At 46.2% G+C, this 18,785-nt stretch overlaps 1 protein-coding gene across 4 annotated transcripts in view; it reads left to right on the top strand.

The window, feature by feature from the left end:
• The window catches only part of Rarb (retinoic acid receptor beta), a 336,441-nt gene that overhangs the window by 197,075 nt on the left and 120,581 nt on the right, over positions 1-18,785 (top strand). Inside the window, exon 1 of one of the 4 annotated variants that reach the window (XM_021233506.2) lies at positions 38-771. The exons of 2 other annotated variants lie outside the window; for them this stretch is intronic. In XM_021233506.2, coding sequence (XP_021089165.1) covers positions 615-771 — 157 coding nt within the window. In that variant the 5' untranslated portion in view covers positions 38-614. 4 annotated transcript variants of the gene reach the window in all.

The following is an 18,785-nucleotide window of genomic DNA, read 5'->3' as shown; positions in this document are numbered from 1 at the left end:
TCTTGCAGGGCTGCTGGGAGTTTTTAAGCGCTGTGAGAATCCTGGGAGTTGGTGATGTCAGACTGGTTGGGTCATTTGAAGGTTAGCAGCCCGGGAAGGGTTCACCGAAAGTTCACTCGCATATATTAGGCAATTCAATCTTTCATTCCGTGTGACAGAAGTGGTAGGAAGTGAGCTGCTCGGAGGCAGGAGGGTCTATTCTTTGCCAAAGGGGGGGACCAGAGTTCCCCTGCGCCGCGACCGCAGGACTGGGATGCCGAGGACGCGAGCCACCCGGGCAGGGCGAATCTGGGCACCGGCGGGGTAGGACCCGCGCGCTCCCGGAGGCCTGCGCGGGCGTCGCCTGGAAGGGAGAACTTGGGATCGGTGCGGGAACCCCCCGCCCCGGCTGGATCGGCCGAGCGAGCCTGGAAAATGGTAAATGATCATTTGGATCAATTACAGGCTTTTAGCTGGCTTGTCTGTCATAATTCATGATTCGGGGCTGGGAAAAAGACCAACAGCCTACGTGCCAAAAAAGGGGCAGAGTTTGATGGAGTTCGTGGACTTTTCTGTGCCGCTCGCCTCCACACCTAGAGGATAAGCACTTTTGCAGAGCGCGGTGCGGAGAGATCATGTTTGACTGTATGGATGTTCTGTCAGTGAGTCCCGGGCAGATCCTGGATTTCTACACCGCGAGCCCGTCCTCCTGCATGCTGCAGGAAAAGGCTCTCAAAGCCTGCCTCAGTGGATTCACCCAGGCCGAATGGCAGCACCGGCACACTGCTCAATGTAGGTTTATTATTTTTTTCTTTTCTTCTACCAAGAAAAAAAATGTCTCTCTTGCATGCAATAAAGACACTGGAATAAAGTGCGATGGTGGCAAGACAAAGGGTTTAATGATTTAATGCTGAAGGGTGTGATCGGCTGGCGTGCATATGGATTCCATCTCTGCTGAAATTCCCTCTTGGAGGTTTCCTTCCCTAGAAACGCGCCCCTGCTCTCCTTCACCACCCCATTCTCTCTTGAAAATAGTTTTTAAAATATGTACAGAGAGAGGGGAAAATAGAAGGTGGCCACAAGACTTTGAAACATTCTTCAAGTAGTGCAACCTGACACACCATGCAATTTATGTTAAATGGGTGCAGAGGGTGTTTAACTTGGCTGGGATTAGCCACAAGCCCAGTAACACTTGTGTATTCCAGTAGTACATAAGTAATTAAAATATGACATCGTCCCTTCAAGGAGTGCAACCCTGGTGAAGGCAGAGTTCCTAATGCACAGGGCAGGATGGTATAGGAGGACGCTGCCTCCCTCGTTCCCTTCGCTGAGCAAAGGCAATATGTGTTAGCATTGACCCCACTGCCACCTCTCCGGGTCACTTTGTTGGTCTAAGAAGTTGCTGTTTTGCTAGGGAACTCCTGGTCACCAACACTCCTTGGTCTGGCCGCTCATTATTTCCATAGCTTAGAATTCGGCCACGAGTTTGGACTTCAGTTCAAGGAAAAGAAACCTAAATGAGGTAGTCTCATTTTTAAAAGCAATATTGACTGTTTGGTTATCTGATGCTGACATGGTGCCTCGGCTCCATCGGTCAACAGGAGCTGGGCTTCAGGCCTGAGAAATGACCAGGAGTCCTAAGAAATCCTACCTAGGACCGGCTGCGGTGGGAGCCTGCAGGATGCCTCGCCACCCTGACAGTGATTTAGATAAATGGCTCATCTATCTATCAAAATGTTTTTAGTACTTGATTTGACAATTCATTGGAGCATTAGCCTGAAAATGACATTTTAAATCTTTGTTTTCAAAGGGGTCAAAGTTTAACTAGAAGAAATTGAGTTTTCCTAACAACGTGGTGGCTTGTCTAAAGAGAGGCAAAAAGGCAGTAGAGGGGGCAGTGGCCACATGTCAGGTGACCTCTCTGAAACTTTTTCTGAAGGAAGAGGAGGGGGGGATAAAAAGACTTGCTTCTTGAGCCAGAAAATCAACAGGTTTGTAACTGGAAAATCAATAACCATTTGATGCCAATAGCCTGGCCATCCAACTTAACATTCATAGAGCCACATACAGTTCAAAAGAATATAGCTCCAGGAAATTCCTGGCTAGTCATACCCTTTCCTCTTTGTTCATTTTCTTTTGGGAGAAGGCGACGAAACTTAGTGTCAAAAAATATTTTCCAATCCACTCGGAGCCTTCCTATCCATAGCAATTAAAGTAATGTGCACATTCTAGTTGGGATCCGGGGACCTGGGCATTGTGAAACTTGGGGTTCTTAGAGAGGATTGTTCTGAAACATTTTTAATGGAAAGAAAGAACTGTCCTGGAGAGAGATTTCTCGGAGCAGAGTTACATGTGGAAATTCTCCAGTTTGCAATTAGCCTTCCTAACCTGTCTGTTGGGTTGCAAGAATGGAGGGAAAGCTTTGTTTGTTCTTGAACAAGTTAAACAAGGGATTTGCTTTATCTGGGGGGAGCTGGTGCTGAATGTGTCACTTGCCCAGGGCAAGCCGATAAGCAAAAAGTGTTGATAACAGCAAGGTTTAGCTAATCAAAGAAACCTGCATTAGACAAAGTAAACAAAGGCATTTGACAAAAGGGTTGCAGAAATTCCAGTGTCTTATTTTTGTAAGCAGGGCAATCAGAGCTCATTGTGATCAGTTTCAGCTAGGGTTTCAACCCCTTGCTCCAATTTGGAGCCACACTAGTCAAGTGTCAATATTGCCCATGCTCTGCAGACTGGCTCCGTTCCCCACAAACCACCAAATCCCAGTCCTTCCCGTTGGTCTATAAATTATGTCTTTTGAGGATAAGTAAAAATAAAACATTTCTTCTTAGAAAACTTCCAGCAAGTGTCTGTATCATGCTGTGCTGAGGCTTTTGAAATGAAAGTCCTATGAGAGCCACGTTTGCATAAGTAACAGCTTATATCCCACTGACTTAGTTTTCCATTTTACCTAATGGCTGTTTTTTAAAAAAGTACAGATCAACTTTGTTCTAACACAGAGGAAAACAGTGGGGCAGTGAGGAAAACCTGATACTAAATTCCCCACAGAACTACCCCCAGCCTTGTAAGCCTTCTTAGGTTTTTAGCGTGAGTTCAAAAACCTTTGAACTTAAGAATGGCCTCAGAATCTCACTTTGTAAAGTGTTAGAATATGCCCTTTATTTTCCTTTTAATTTTAAAGACAGAAAACTGATATGCCAGCCAGCTGTTGGTTTGTAGCAGGGCCTGTGGATTGTTTGGTATAAACACTGGAAATCAGGGTTAGGGACCACTAAGGGAACATGGTGTAAATAACAAAAAGAAGACGACCCTAACAGCCATCCATTCCGGTCTCTAAGTGTCTATTCAGATGCCTCCTGGATTCTCTTGGTTTTAGGTAACTCCAGATGTTTTCTGCATTAATTGCTCTGTGGGCACAGGATAAATCTTAATATTTTTCAGTCTAAACGTAGTTGCTTTGGTGAAATCACAAGTGTGACAACATCTTGGCCCATTTTCCTGTGCTCTCCCTTTTCAGCACGTCAAAAAAGGGAGAAAAAAATGTCCTTTTTGAATAGGCTTTTTCCCCATTCAGAAGAAATTATTTTTAAAATGAATAGTCGCAATGTGTGATTAAGGAGGGAGAAAGACTCCCCTCTTAGAGCCCTGAGACCCGGATTTGAAGTATGAAGCAGTCCTCACCCAGGGAACTATAACTGGAGGTCAAAGTGGCAAAACCAAAGTTACCTCTGACAGACAGACCCAATGCAGAACGACAGGCGCCATATGAACGGAGCGGCGTTTTGAATAAATATGTCAGTGAAAAGGCCCAATTGTTTTCCTAAAGCAGGACATAATTTTCTGCTGCTCAGCCACATGACTCCGTAGGAAGAAAGAAAAGAGGACTCTGCTTAAATCTTAGAGAGAATGCACCACAGGGTCATTCTAAAACAAAAGATGCACAAAGTTTTCTTTCCCAGTCTAAAAAAAAGGGGGCAGGGAGGAATAATAGAATTTTGTCAATTTCCAGATAAGCGGATGGGTTTGCAAATTAGGAGGGGGAAAACAAAAGGGCAGTAATTAAATTTTATTGCCAGAAGAGGTGAATTCCCACAACCAAGTCCTGGGAGGGGCAGGCACCCCTGGATCTACTTAACCTTTGGCTTTTCTTTTGGACCCAATGAGCAGCTCTGGTTTAAATTTGACTGTCAAGTAGGAATGGAAAGCTCTGGAACTGGATCTGACCTTGTTTTATTTATTTATATATATGTAATGTGTGTGTGTGTGTGTGTGTGTGTGTGTGTGTGTGTGTGTGTGTGTGTGTGAGACCATAATGTCAGTTTCTGTCAGGTTAGCTGACCTGAATGAGGTTTTTCTTCTCATTTTGGACCATTGAGAACCAACAAATACCATCCTAGTTTTCTGTTTCCATTTTGTTTAATAAATCACAAGAATAAAACAATATTCTTTGGATTTCAGATACTTTTTTTTTTAGCGTCCACATGTTAAGAAGGGAAATGACTGAAAAAGAAGGAAAACCTTAGTTTTCTCTTTTACAAATTTAGCAAGGGCATTAACTTCTACTCCACAAAGGAGATTCATGATTAATGATGAAGATTATCAATTCTTCTAATAGAGAATTTATCATTCTTTAAATTTAAAAAGTTGATTGAAGAAAAAGGGTGAGGAGTTTTTAACTAGGAAGTTGGTGTCGGGGAAGAAGGTGGAAATGGAAAATTCGGATGTGAAACTCCTTTTCAAGTGGCCCAGGTCTATCAATATAAGCAGTAGTCATTTCGAATTCAAGTTATGGGTCTCAACCCCTTTGAGAGTCGAGCAACTCTTTCCCAGGGGTCGCCTAAGACCATCTAAAACCACAGATATTTACGATTCATAACAGTAGCAGAATTTCAGTTACGAAGTAGCAACAAAAATAATTTTAAGACTGGTGTCACCACTACATGAGGTACTATATATATTAAAGGGTCTCAGCCTTTGCAAGGTTGAGGACCACTGCCTTAGAAACTCTTGAAGAGATTATTCTGCAGAGTTTGAGCTACGTGTAAGTGCCAATAAATTCATCCTTAAATGGCCTTTTTATACTTTAAATGTTCGAATATAAATTCAGTTAACTATCAATTAAATAGATTATTTCGGATATGGGAGTTTTTGATGACGGTTAATCAGAAAAATGTTGGCTGGAAACCTTTTCCAAGATATTGATGTCGAATCTTGCCTTTCAAATTACAGGGCAGTTACACCAATTATCTATCTCGGAGTTTCTAGAAAACCTCCATTTCAAATGTCCTACCGCAGTTCCCACGTCAGTCACTGTATATGCCAGACAGTTTACCGTCCCGACATCTCCTAGGTTGCCCCTTGAACCTAGGGGTGGCACAGAACGCCTTGCGATTCCATGGTCAATATAACTGGAGAGCTCACAACTTAATTTTCCCATTATAACTGGGGATCGCATTGTGTTTCTGGGTCATTCTTCCGAGCGCAGATTCCTTTTGGAGCCAATTGTAGATCTGTAAATAGAAGGCTAGGTCGGCACGAAGGATAGGCTCTGCTTTCCGGCGTGAGATGGGGTGGAATGGGGGAGGGGCATGTAATTCAGCTGAATGGTTACAAACGCAGTCGAACCAACTCTGTAACCAACCTTTTAAGAAGTTGAGTTTTGGGATGTTGGAAGGAGGAAGATGGTCACCTCAGGTTTCAGATTGATCGGGATTCTGTCAGAAAGTGGCGTGTTCTAAGTACCTCCGGTTAGTAAGAAGTACCTCCCCACCCCCACCCCAGTCCGAAATCTGATGACACCATCTCATCAGTCAGTCTGCTGTCCTGAATTCTCTTTTCATGCTTGGCTTCCTGCTTCATCGCTAAGATCTGCTGGGCATGGTGGCCCACGCCTTTAATCCTAGCACTTGGGAGATACAAGCAGGCAGATCTCTGAGTTCGAGGCCAGCCTGGTCTATATAGCGAGTTGCAGTCCCGCCAGGGTCGTACGGTGAGACCCTGTCTCAATTAAAAATTAAAGAAAAGAAGATGATGCAAGATCTGAATTCCATCCCACCCAAGCCTCTCTAAACGAAAAGGCTGCAAGTTCTGACGGCGAGGAGCAGGAGAGGAGATATCTGGGGCTTTCTGCTTGTCTTGGAGCTCGAGCGGGCAGGGGACTGTGGGTTTGCTTACAGTCAGGCTTGCTAGGTGCCAGCGGTGTGAGTTGGGTAAGACTCGGGCCTGTGCAGAAAGAGTCAGGATAACAGGAAGTGACGTCAGACCAGATACCCCACATCCACATGCTGAGCCAGTCCCTAAAGCACGGCCTTTAGGGCCACCAATGGAGAGAGGAGAAAGAAACCTCAGATTAAAAGGGTCATGGAGGGCGATCGCGTCCATGACATCCTACAAGAGAACCAAGAATAACTTGACGGTAGAGGGTAATTTTAATAAGTCCTGGAGTGGGTGCCTCTTCCCCAGCTGGCAACTGTGGGGCTCTTGTCTTCCAAGACCATCCAGTAATCAGCAGATACCAACCGCCCACAACCCTGCCAGCTCCTCAACCAAAATGTGTGGAAATTTGCACTATTAGGGCCCATCCCTGGAACTCCCAGGGATTTTTTCAGCTCAGTTTCCAACCCACTCGGCATCCCATGACCAGTTCATTTGCTGCCAGACCCGAAGTCACTGTCATTTCTCTCCTTCATTTTCCTTTTCACTTAAACTCAGATTATTCACTTTTTCAAATATCTACCTGGAGATGTAAGGGAGTTCAAATAAAAGACTCCCTTTGTTTTTTCTGAATGCACACTTGTCCTTAGAGGTAAAATTTAACAAGGAGTTAGTCCCCTGTCTTGACCCGGACTTGAGGGGTGGGCTTGTTTTTCTGACGGGCTTGCAGGCACCCTGCCGTAATGCCGGTGCTTGGGAGGTGAAAGCAGGAGAATCAGAAGTTCAGGACCAAAGGGGGAGTGTGGCCTGAGATACCCACTCCCCTTCTAAGGTCTAGCACAAACCAACCAACAACAACAACAAAAAAAAAACAGTGTCTCTTGTTGTTCTGTATTAACTACTGTTTTTCCACAAATTAAAGTTGTACCAAATTCGAAATACAGCAGGTAAGACTGAACAAGTGCATCAGTTCACTGGGTAAAGGGAGATTTGGACCTCATTTATCCCAATTTTCTTCCAATTTTCAGAACAAATGAAGAAGCAATATAACTCCCTCTTCTCAAAAAATATTAAAGGTTGCCACAGCTACGGCCTTTGTTATGTCATCAAAGTCCATAATTATGAAAAGGCTGGTGGTGGGCAGGACCTTTCAGCTTCAAACGGTGCTTTAGGGTCTGGCCCATCGGAAAGCTTGTGGGGATAATTAGCTAAAATGGAAGTGGAGGCTGTGAAATCTAGTTCCCAATGTTTTCATTTAGCTCAGTACCACCATGTGTTGCAGAAGAGAATTCTTAAAGGCACACATAATTATTTCATTATAGTCATCAGGAAGCTTTCATTGGCTTTAATGACAAGAAGCTGTATAAAAAGGCATACATTTTAATTAGTCCGTCTTATATTTACATCAGATAAGTAAGAAATAATTGATGAAAGACAAGTCTTTGGGATGGGCGGCTTCGCATCGTGTGCTGGCTACAGTTTAGTGGTGAGACATTTCCCTGGAGCTTTGGGTTATAATTATCTAGGCATTGCAGTGGTAGCGGATGGAGCTAAGTACTGCTGTTGCCATTTCACAGCAAAATAACGGCGACGGATGCCGACAAATGGAAAGCTGACATCTCCGAGGAAGTCAATTACCAGTTCCGTTAATTTTGCTGTCCGCTAGCACTCCTTTGATCATGCGTGAGAGCTTCTGTGGTTTGCCGTGTGTAGCAGGCACGCTGTCCCCAAGACTTGAATGTAGGTACCTTGCCACATATGCACTGGAAACTCCAAGTGCCTTCCTCATGGTCCGGGCTCGTCTCTCCTTTGATTTTTATATGAAAAGCCATTTCACATGATTCATCTGTTTTGGTGTACAGAACACTAATTGTTATTATTGATTTTTAAATTCCATGACCATTACAAGTACCCCAGATGACTGGCAGATAAAGGGTAATAATGCATGGAGTTCTGGGGCTGTTTCATGTTTGTCTGGGGCACTTTATGTGGTCAATATTAACTGCCCCATTGGAGCTAACGGCTGTATCAAATAACAGTCAATCAAATGAATGTGCTTAGAGATTATTTATTGAAAGCTTTAATTGTTCACTGGGGCCCTGCTTATCAGAGGAAACAATAGGAAGTGGGGGCGGGAAGAAGTTTGGATTGGCAGGTTGGAGGATGCAGAGGAGCAGGGATCTCTCCGCTGCTGGGTGGCTGTGGGAGTGAGCCGGTCACCTGCGCTTGGAAGGCCCTCTGGAGTGGAAGGATAAGGATTTCCCTCCCTGCAGCAGAGGCTGTGAGAGCTGCACCGCCCTGCACTTCAGGCTGCTTCCTGCCCTCCTGTCACAGCAAGGCCCTCCCTTCCACCTCTCCAGCTCTGCTCCCCGCCACTGCCTGATGGCCCAAGATAACAGAAATCGCTTGACTTGACACAGGGTCGATTTCTACAGCTATGAAACGGGGGCAATAATGTCCACCGCGCAGGATTTGTGGAAGGATTAGGGAGCATGTAAATTAAGATTCTGTTCTTGGGGAGCACACAGTAGTCACTGGCTGCGTTTTCCTCTCTGCCTTTGGGCTGCTGCCTGTGGCAGATGCACGCTGGCTCACGATGGCCACTGCTTTCGTGGTCATTTCTGTTTTTAGCACTTTCCTGCTTTCTGTGGCTCTTGACTTGGATTACAATCCTTCCTGCTTATCACAGCTTGAACAGCTCTCTGGTCCTGATTCAGGGGCAGCTACTTCCCAACCCTCCTTATTACTGACAGTGATAAGTAAGCCTCATCACTGGCAAAGTGACTGCGGTCCCCTTAGCCCAGAGATGGCACTGTGGCACCTGCGTCTCCATCACCTGTTGATGTATCAGACGCTGCAGAGTTCCATCCAGCAAAGGCTCTTGGGTGTCTGTCATGTGCCAGGTGCCTTGATACGATCTTTGAGGATATCAGGAACCTTCAACCACTGTCTCTGCTCCCTCCAAACTTGGGAGAAACTAGGGTGTGTTGTGTGGCACACACCTCAACACATAGGCTTTCTCTGGGACTTTAAACCTAAGAGTGACGGTGGAAATAACAGAGAATCCCTAAGACTTACAGCTGGGGAATAAGTGGGTGATCAGATTATCCATTCTTGTCACAGCAGAGGCCGTGGTTATACCTAAACGAGACGCAAGAAAGAAGACTTTAGGCCTGCCTTGAGTGATGAGCTAAATGTACATCTTACAGTTCACTTCTGGAGGACTTCCTTGTGCATGTTTCTGGAGTATCTAGGGAGTAATTGTGTCCCTTGGGGATGGAGTTGGATTTGCTTAGACTCTTGGAAGTGTCTCATTCTTTATGATTGATCCTGTGGCTTACTGCTGTGTACCACACCATCCCAAAACTTAATGTCCTCACCCTTTGTTATCCGATTATCCTGCGGGTGAGCTCAGCTGGCAAGACCTCCCGCTAAACTGAATGTAGTATCTTCTGGAGGAGTGCCTCCTCCAAGGGCTGTGAGCTTATTGACTACTGGTGAAGAGCTTAGCCGGGGGCATTGTCTGGAGGACCAGAAGAGGGGGTCTGAAGGGGAGACTTCTGGTAACACAAGAGCCAGCTTTCCAAGGCAGGCAAGCTGAAGTGACTCTTAAGGCCTCAGACACTCTGTTCTGGTGGCTAATCAGTGACAGGGCTAGTCCAGAGTCGGAGTGTCCAGTGATCTCTAGTCTGCACATCATCTTGGCATGTGTGCTAAACAGTAGAAGGACAGTAGAGACTTCTAAGTGAGGCCACACTGAAGAGCGATCCGTGACTTTTACTGAGTTTGCCTCTTGGCTCCTTAGATCTAACGGAATTCTACATTAATGACTGTATATTTAGTTAATTCATCACAGACTGGAAGGATATTGCTATCCACGGTTTGCAGATGAGGAAGTTGAAGTTCAGAGTAGGCAAGTGCCATGACCCAGGTCACACAGCCAACTGGGAGCCAGGATGAAAGCCCCACAAAGCTGATCTTTTCTTATACAGTTTTCACTTTGGCGGTCCTTAGCCTCTGCCATTGGACTGTCATCTCCGTCTACTGAGTGGACACTTCCCCCCCAAAAGCTTTATGTCCTAATAATGCCAAGAAAGCCCCCTGGGAGTGTTAGTGAAGGGTGGGAAGACTAGAAAGCCACAGGACTATGACTCACATGATTTCCTCTGATTGCACTGTTTTCTCTAACATAAGTGTTGGCCTTCTAGACCATGGAGGAAACTACCGGAACTGTGAGGAACCTTTACACTTTAGCTCCTTTGTTCTGGCATCCTGTTTGTTGTGGGCTGTGCTCCTAGTCGCTGCCAATGCTCCTGAGGCTGCAGCACAGTACCCAGCATTCACTGAGGTTCTCGGGGAGACAAGCACTAGGAAATGCAGCTTTTCACACCACTTTAGTTTCCATAAACATGTGTGAGCAGTTTGTGCAAGATAGTGTCTTAAACAGCATCCTCCATTACCAGTAATAAAAAAGGGCAAGACAGGAGGGGAGAGTGGAGGAAGGGGAGGGAAGGAGAGAGGTGGAAGGGGAGGGGGTAGGGAAGGGGATGGAAGGGGAGGGGAGGGGAGGAGAGGGGAGGAGAGGAGGGGGGAATCTTCTTGAGACAATGAAACTGAATGATGCTTTTTGACATCTGCTACCTCTTGAAGTATTTCTGTATATAGAGGGTTCCAACCTTAATTAACTATTTTTTTTCTCTAACTATTATTGGCTGTTCAGGTACTATTCCCATTCAGTGACTTCAGCTCAAACACACTGTGTTGGCAGTCAGGTGGTGTCCCCAGAGCTAGTGTTTCATGTGATGGCCTCATGGCCCACGTGACACAGCAGCCCCAGAAGCACACCGCCCCACCTACTACTCCCTGTGTTCCCCGGAGCTTGAGCTCCGTGGCGCCTCACTTTTCCATCTGTGAAATTGATCTGTGATGCTTACCTTACAAGCTTAAGGTCGAAGTCTTAATCAAGCCTTAAGGACAGATATTTGGCATGCATCCTAGTTTGTGTCTCCATTACTGGGGTAAATACTGACCTCAAGCAACTCGGAGTGGAAAGGGTTTATTTAGCTTACATGTTCCGAGCACAGTCCATCTTTGAGAGAAGTCAGGACAGACACTCAAGCAGAGCAGAGGCAGAAACCATAGAGCAGTGGCTTGCTCCTGTTCAGCTGCTTTTCTTATACAGCCCAAGCCCTCTGCCTGGAGGATGACATCACCCACAATGGGCGGGGCCTTCCCACATCAGTCATGAAGAAAATGCTCCACAGCCCTGCCCACAGGCCAATAGGATAGAGGCAATTCCTTAATTGAGGTTTCTACTTCCAGGTGACTCTGGTTTGTGTCAGGTTGGCAAAAACTAACAAGCACAACACACAATACTCATTAAACAAGCCGTGTTTCACAATGTTTTACTGTGGAGAAAATTCAAGCGCAGAAAAGTTGAAAGTATTTTCAGTGAACAACCACATGCCACTGCCGTCTCTAACATCAGGCATGTTTACTGTGTCTATTTGCTTCCTTTTGTATGTACAGGTATGACCCTGAATGTGTGTGCACACAAATGTGAGGGTGTGTGTGGGCAGACGAGTTAGCTTTGCACACATATGTGTGTGCGTATGTTCATACCAGGAGATCTCTAAGGTCAGACAGTGTATATTATACCTAAGTCTAGGATAGTTCTTGGTCCACTATGAGCACTTGGCTAAATGTATGCTGGGAAGTCATGGAGATGTTCAGGTCCACATTTTTTTGTATATTCCATACCAATGCCCCTCAGTAGAACCTTCTGTATGACAGAAGCAATATGTGATCACACAGGCTGTTGATGAGAGTTCCATGGGGCTCTTGAGCTTGTGACATAGTTAACACGTCTGAGGACGTAAACTCGGAATTTTGTTGTATCCGCATTGATTTAACTTTCAGTAGCCATGGGGTCTAGCGAAGCAGCAGAGTTCCAACTCTTACTGTCCTTCTGCACGCCCCCCTGTTCCCTTCAGCCTGCCTTCTCTTCTCTTGCTCTAGCGAGCTCTAATTATCTTTTTAAGAAGACAGCGAACAGACCACAGGAGAATGTAAGCAGAGTTGCAGGCTTGGGAGCTCAGTCAAATGTTGAATTGCTTTTCCCTCTGAGAGGAAGTATTCTCCCTGCCTGGAGAAGGTTCCCTCTTCCTTTGCAGAGAACCCAGCGGGTTGGACTCCAGATTCCTTTAGCACTTGTATCATGGGAGCAAACAATGCGTCCATCCAAGTCCTGTGTTTGCCATGGGCAGGGTATTCCAACATCTTCAAACTACTTTCAAATCAGCTTGGACATCCCAACAAACTTTGAGGAAGCAGAAAGCAGCTGTACGCTATGGAAGCCCCTATTTGTTTCTGGAAAATTGCAAGCTCTCTCTTTTATAGGAGTTTTCCCCTTAATATATCTTACATGCATTGTTTGTAATCCAGGACCTGGCACACAATGGATGCTCAGAAATACATTGGGTGTAGTTCAGTGGAAATGGACTTGAATTGTAGAATGCCTCAGGTGGTCCCTGCTTCTGGTTGTTAAGCTTATTTGGTGGTTACTGAAAACATAGGAAGTGATGTCAAGACAGCTGGCAAAACTGGGGTAGTTCCTGCTGCTGCCGCAAGAAGCCCTATGGGTGTAATCTGGGAAACTCAAGTCCTGAAAACAGAAGCTGATTTCATGTGGTTTGGGGCACTCTCGTTGGTGGCAGCATAGATTTTTCTGATGTGGCTTTTCTTGTCCACTAAGACAGAACCATCCCCCCTTCCCCTTTATCCATCTGCAGGAAGTACGAAGAAAGAAAACAGAAATTAAGCTAAAACAGAAATTAGGAAAAACTCGACCCATGTTGACTTGCTGCCTCAGTGTCTTCTCTGTGGCTGGTCTTTACTAAATTGAGACTGTCACATTATCACAGTGTTTACAAGGCGCACCGTGGGCTGGTACTTAGAGGAGGTAATGGCCTGAGAAGGAAGTCCCTGCCGCTCCCCTCATCTTACAGAAGAGTCTTTGTGGGCAAGGGGAAGCAGAGCTGACTCTCGGAGGCTGAGGAGTAGTGGGGTGCTAGGGCTCTACACTTCTGTGAGGACATCTCCAAGACACGGTGCTAGCTACATACAGGGCCATTTGTGGTGTGGGGAGGACGAACAGGGAGGGCTGGGAACCTCGGAACCCACAGAGCAAGTGTCCTGTGAAAGAAAAAAATGCATTTTTAACAAACTGGGCAGTTACTCTAATTACTGTGCCCTACTGTTCAGCTCCCTCTATGTCCTAATTCATTAAATTATGTGCACACACAGGCTTATTATTTACAGATGTTTGCACTTTTAACCGGCTCATAGGAAACAGATGTTTCACAAAAGGTAAACAGGCCAGTGATCTGAGCCCTCCTCTAGTGGGTATCAAGTGAGTCTTACGGCCCATTACCTCAGGCCCTCAGTGATGACTGTGAATTGCAGTGTCCAGTGTGGGGAGAATGATTCACTCCCCGGGGGGAGGGAGAAAATAAACACAGCAGTCCCATCACAGACATCACAAGAGTGCCCAGGTGACAGGCAGGTAGCATTCATACATAGTTCACTGATGTCCTGGCGAGGTTTATAAGCAATGTAGGAAGCAGGAAGGCAGCCCAATGAGGAGACTATATTTTAAGGCTTGGGTCCACGAGCCACTGGATGTAGAAGTCCTGCTACCTTTTCAAAACAATGACCTGAGAGAAATCAACTTTGTGATGCCGGATGCGGCGGCACACTGCCACAGTCTCGGTACCCAGGACATAGAGACAGGAGGACTGCTGCAAGTTCAAAGCTACACAGTGAGGCCCTGTCTCAGAGGCAAGACAACACAATGAAGAAACAGCAGGACTGGTCTGTCACTTTTCCACACACTGGGGCAGAAGCAGAGGAGATGTAAGAGGATAGTGTTTTCAAATCTTCAGAATATTGGGGAGCAACCATTTCTCCAAAGTGCACAGCAAAATGCATTGTTTATGAATTGCCAAGAGGTCGCTACACAATCAAATGAGAAATTAGCAGTAGGTTTGCCCATATCAGGTCATTCTGTACAGTGAAACCTGGAAACAGTCACAGCCAGGGTGGAAGATGGGATATGAAATATTAAGGGACGGACCAGGTTTATTGCATATTTGACCGTGAAAGTGCATTTTATTTTGTCTTATGGACCTTTAAAAAGTCCATATAATGGATTAAAGGTATTAAAACTCCCACATTCTGCCTGGCTATGAGCCAGGATACAGACATGAAAAATAATCCCACTAGACAGAAGACGCAGGAAGGAATTCAAAAATGTATTTATGGCAAGCATGTTGACCTCTGTGACTAATAAAAGTGTATCCACGAGGTGAGCTTTGTAGAAAATGCCAGCCCTTTACAACACATTGTGGTGACAGTACCTCCTTCAAAACATGGTCCACTCTCTGTGACATATGGCTGCTATGCTCTCTCCCTTCTGGAAATGAGGGAATTGACGAATTTTATCCTAACTCAGGAGGGTGGTGTAAAGGGGAGGAGTCTCAATTTAGTTTATCTTTAAGCATGGGTCAGCAGATTAGCTTAATCTGGGCCGTGGCCAGGCCAGGCCTATCAGTCATGTTTTGCGGATGGCTGCACACTCCCTTAGCAGTGGAGTCTAGCTGCTTGGACAGAAGCTGTGAAGCCCACAGGGCCCGAGATGTTTACTATGTGCCATTTGTTGTGAACAACTTTGCTTTCAAACTTAAAAATCAAGCTGGACATGGTGGGTCCTGCCTATAATCACTGTATTTGGGAGGCTGAGACAAAAGCATCACCTTGAGTTACAGGTCAGCGTGGACTAGACAGTGAGACCCTGTCTGAAACAAACAAACAAGCAAAAAATCCTATAAACTGAGCAGAGCCCCAAGAAACAGCAGTGGGCACGTTCCTTATCATCACAAGGCTTATATGTAGGGACAGGAGAAATTGGGTTCTATAGCAAGACAGTTTCTGTCTATGAGGCCTACCGTAGAGGCTGGACGCTGTGACTTCCCTGTGTGAATGACAGTACTCCCTGTGACCTGACTCAGTTCTCCATCACCCTTGTCACCAGAACGTACGTAGGACAGTGCAGTGACAACATGTGCCAAGCATCGGCCAATGCAGAGCACTACTGTCCTGAGGGCAGATCCCATCAGTTGAGTGCAGGCGAGAGCCCTGCCGCTCTCCTGATTGTCATGTGCTCTGCCCACATCTTGGGAAAGCAAGGCAACAAAGTTGCTGTGTGGCCTAGCGATGCTCCTGTGTGCACAGCCAGGCCCACCGCATCCTCCCCTTCCTGGCTCCAGCAGGCTGTCTGCTGTGTTCTAGGTGTCTATCAGTGTGACAGTCTCTCCTAATAACTTGCTTGATGAGCACTCGGCTGCAGCTCATAGGACTGGCTAGTCATGCCTGCCCATGCTGCCTTATCCACCCACATAGTTCATTATATAGTCCATTATTTATTCATGCACTCATTTATTTTTATAGATCGGCTACCACGTTTTAGCCCAGGGTAGCCTTATGCTAGCAGCAATCCTCCTGCCTCAGATCCTCACCCTACATGCTGAGATTATAGATATGGACTCTGAGGGTGCTGGGCAGCCTGGAATAGAGACCTGGAGGGTGAACCATGGGGGAGAGCAGCATCACAGAGCTTTGGACAGAGGTACGTGGGCTTAGAAAGAAAGGGACACACTGTGAGAAATCGGGGGACCTGGCTTGCTCCACTTACACTGTCCCAAAGACTCTCTCGGTTCTGTTAGGAGAGGAAATTGTTGTGAAAGGGAAAGTGGAAGAGAAGGAAGAGAGGACACCAATGGCCAGGAGCAAGCTTGGACGGCAGATAGCACTGACACCCCCTCCCCTGAGCGGGAATCACCCTGCCTGAGTGTCACCACTCTGTTCTGTTCAGACAGTGTGCCAAGTGCCTTATGATGGTGTGCCTTTAATATTCCCAGTGATTCAGTGTGGGTCCTGCATTGTTTCAGACCAGTAGAAAGTGAGGCTTGGATGTTAAGGAGAACCGAAGCCACGAGGTTAGTAAATGACAAGGCTTTGAATCCAGGAGGACCCTGGGGCTCTGATTTCCACCCTGAGCCTCAAACAAGCCACCCATCTGTAAAGATGGACATGTTTTCAGAATATCCAAGAAAGCCCGAGCCTTGGGGGTTGCTCAATTTTGAAGTTTTCCTTAGCAGTCTTTAAATAAATAAATAAATAAATACATACATACATACATACATACATACATACATACATACATACATACATAAAAAGGTGAAGCCCCTTTGAATGAGCAGCTTCCTCTCCTGAGGGAAACCAGTTAGGTAAGGAAAGGGAGGGGCAAGCCACGGAGTCTGGCCAGGTTGTGTAGGAAACTGATGACTACTGAAACTCAAGTGGTTTTGAAGGATATGCCACCACCTGCAAACCTGTGGTAGCTGTGGAACTGGGCTCCATCCGTAAGAGAGCCTCCACAGCAGTCTCTTCAAGGCCCAGGAGCGATGGGCACCGCGTCCTGTGTCTCAGCTTGCTGCCGGGTCCTGTTGGGAAGAGGTCATCCAGCCCCTGTGTGGGGCCTTCCACTTCAGCTGACGGAGGCAGCAGAGCCCACAGCCTCTGCTTTCTGGCTCTTGCTTTTCTTCCCGCACCAAGTAAACTGGCCTGCAGGAGCAAGGGGAGGATCCTGGTGTGGGGGTGACTCATGCGGGAGTCCCCTCCTGTGCCGACTGCCCAGGTCCCCAACCTAGAAAGGAAAAAGGTGTCATACCCACCTCTCTGTCTCCCAGCTGCTGTTTTCTTCGTTTTCCAGTTTGTACATTGTGCTAACTGGGAGTCTGCCTGTCTCTCTGTCTGTCTGTCTGTCTGCCTGTCTGAACACTCAGGGAAGTCTTAAGTGCATATGGACATTCTTCTCTTGATCCCTGGATCAGACCTGTGTTATTGAACCTAAGGCCAGTCATGTTCCAAGACCTATCCCACTGTTGCCTGGCCTTCAGCAAGTTGCTTATCCACCTTGTGTGCCTGGCTTCTTGCTTCTAAAAGACTCCTACAACCAGTGCTCTCTAGGCTTCTGCTAGGAATTAGCACATCTAAAAAGCTTATAGCAGAGTGTGGGTGACTAGCACACCACCTGCTTAAGCGTAACCTGTTACTGTTGCTTGATGCAGATACTTGGCTAAAGTCCAGAGGCATGTGTCATTCCTATGGTGACTGTGAGCCTTCTGCCTCAGCACTCTGATAACCAAGCGTGGGCTACTTTACCTGTGTGTTTTCAGGCCTCCTCCCTGTGGCCAATGAGGAGCACGCCCCAAGATGCAGTGAGCATGCATCCCCCAACCCCCAAGAGTGGACACCGAACATCAGAGAAAGGCGGCTGCCAATGCCCTCTCTTCTTGGGGTCTCCATTTGACAGAGCCACAGGGAAGCTACCTCTGTGGTGTCCTGAATCTCTCTCTATCCAGAGTATTCCCCGGCCTCTCTTCTCCTAGCTCAGCACCAGCATTTGGACTAGGTTTCTTTATGTTTAGGGCAAGCCCTTCATTGGGCACCGTGAGAGGTCAGATAGCCTCCAGGGTGCCAGGGTCTTTAGTTTCCTTTAGTATAGAAATCGAGGACAGCTCTGACATGAAGGTAAGGTTGGTTACAGAAAAGAATCACAGAACGGCACTCAAAAGGCACAGTGGCCTACGAGAGCCAGGAGCACAGGGAAAGGGGGATTCCAACTCAAACGTGCCTTTATACAAGACTGCTACTTTGACTGGAGCCGGTAGAGATCTTACTGTGCTAATATCTTGCAAGCTGGGTTGAGGAGGCTTAATCAGATCTGTGCCATCTTGGCGGTCACTTGTCTTAGCTGTGGCCTCAGCAGCTTGCTGTTGTGTTTGCCTGCTTGTGGGCTATTCCAACAGCAGAGGCTGCAGGTCCCTGTCACTCCAGCAGCAGCCCCCACTGCAACAGCTCAGAATACTGCAATGTCCCCACAGGAGACATTGGTGCTGACTAAGAAACGCTGTTCTAGAATAAGGAAGGTGGAAGGAAAATGTCTACTAGTTTGCTTTTATTGAGACCTTCCTGTATGTCAATCTATTAATTAACATTTATTTAGCCCTTATTGTATGCTGGTCTATTAATATTTATTGAGCCCTTAATATATGGAAGTGCATTAGTTATTTATTGAACCCTTCCTGTACACCAGGAAAGCTCCAAATATTGCTTCCCTTTCATCAACAAGAATTTCAGAAACATCTGAATTTTCAGAAGAGAAACACTGGGGCTCAGGGAAGTAAAGATAACTCAATAGTTACTATGTTAATGTGCGGTAGAAAGGTGAGGCTTGCTTGAATTGGAAGCCAAACCTACAAACTCCCTTCATCTCCATCACAATGTCTATGCAGGCATATGACTGCATCAAGAGAACTTGTACTATGAGGATTAAATTAGCTCGACAGTCATTTTAGCATGTAAATATGGTATACACCTGTAAGAAATAACACAGAAAAACTCAAGCGAGCATCTATGCAACCAAGCAGAGTCTTGTTTTTGTGAAGAAACGTTTGTTTAAATTCTCATATCTATCATTCCTGTTGGAGCTTCCTCGGGACATAGCAATGGGCAAAGGATTTCAATGT

The sequence above is a fragment of the Mesocricetus auratus genome, unplaced genomic scaffold, assembly GCF_017639785.1.
Source record: "Mesocricetus auratus isolate SY011 unplaced genomic scaffold, BCM_Maur_2.0 Super-Scaffold_100006, whole genome shotgun sequence".
In the NCBI taxonomy this organism is placed as follows: Eukaryota; Metazoa; Chordata; class Mammalia; order Rodentia; family Cricetidae; genus Mesocricetus; species Mesocricetus auratus.
Note: the sequence above shows the minus strand (reverse complement) of the source record. Positions and strands in the feature narration are given on the sequence as shown.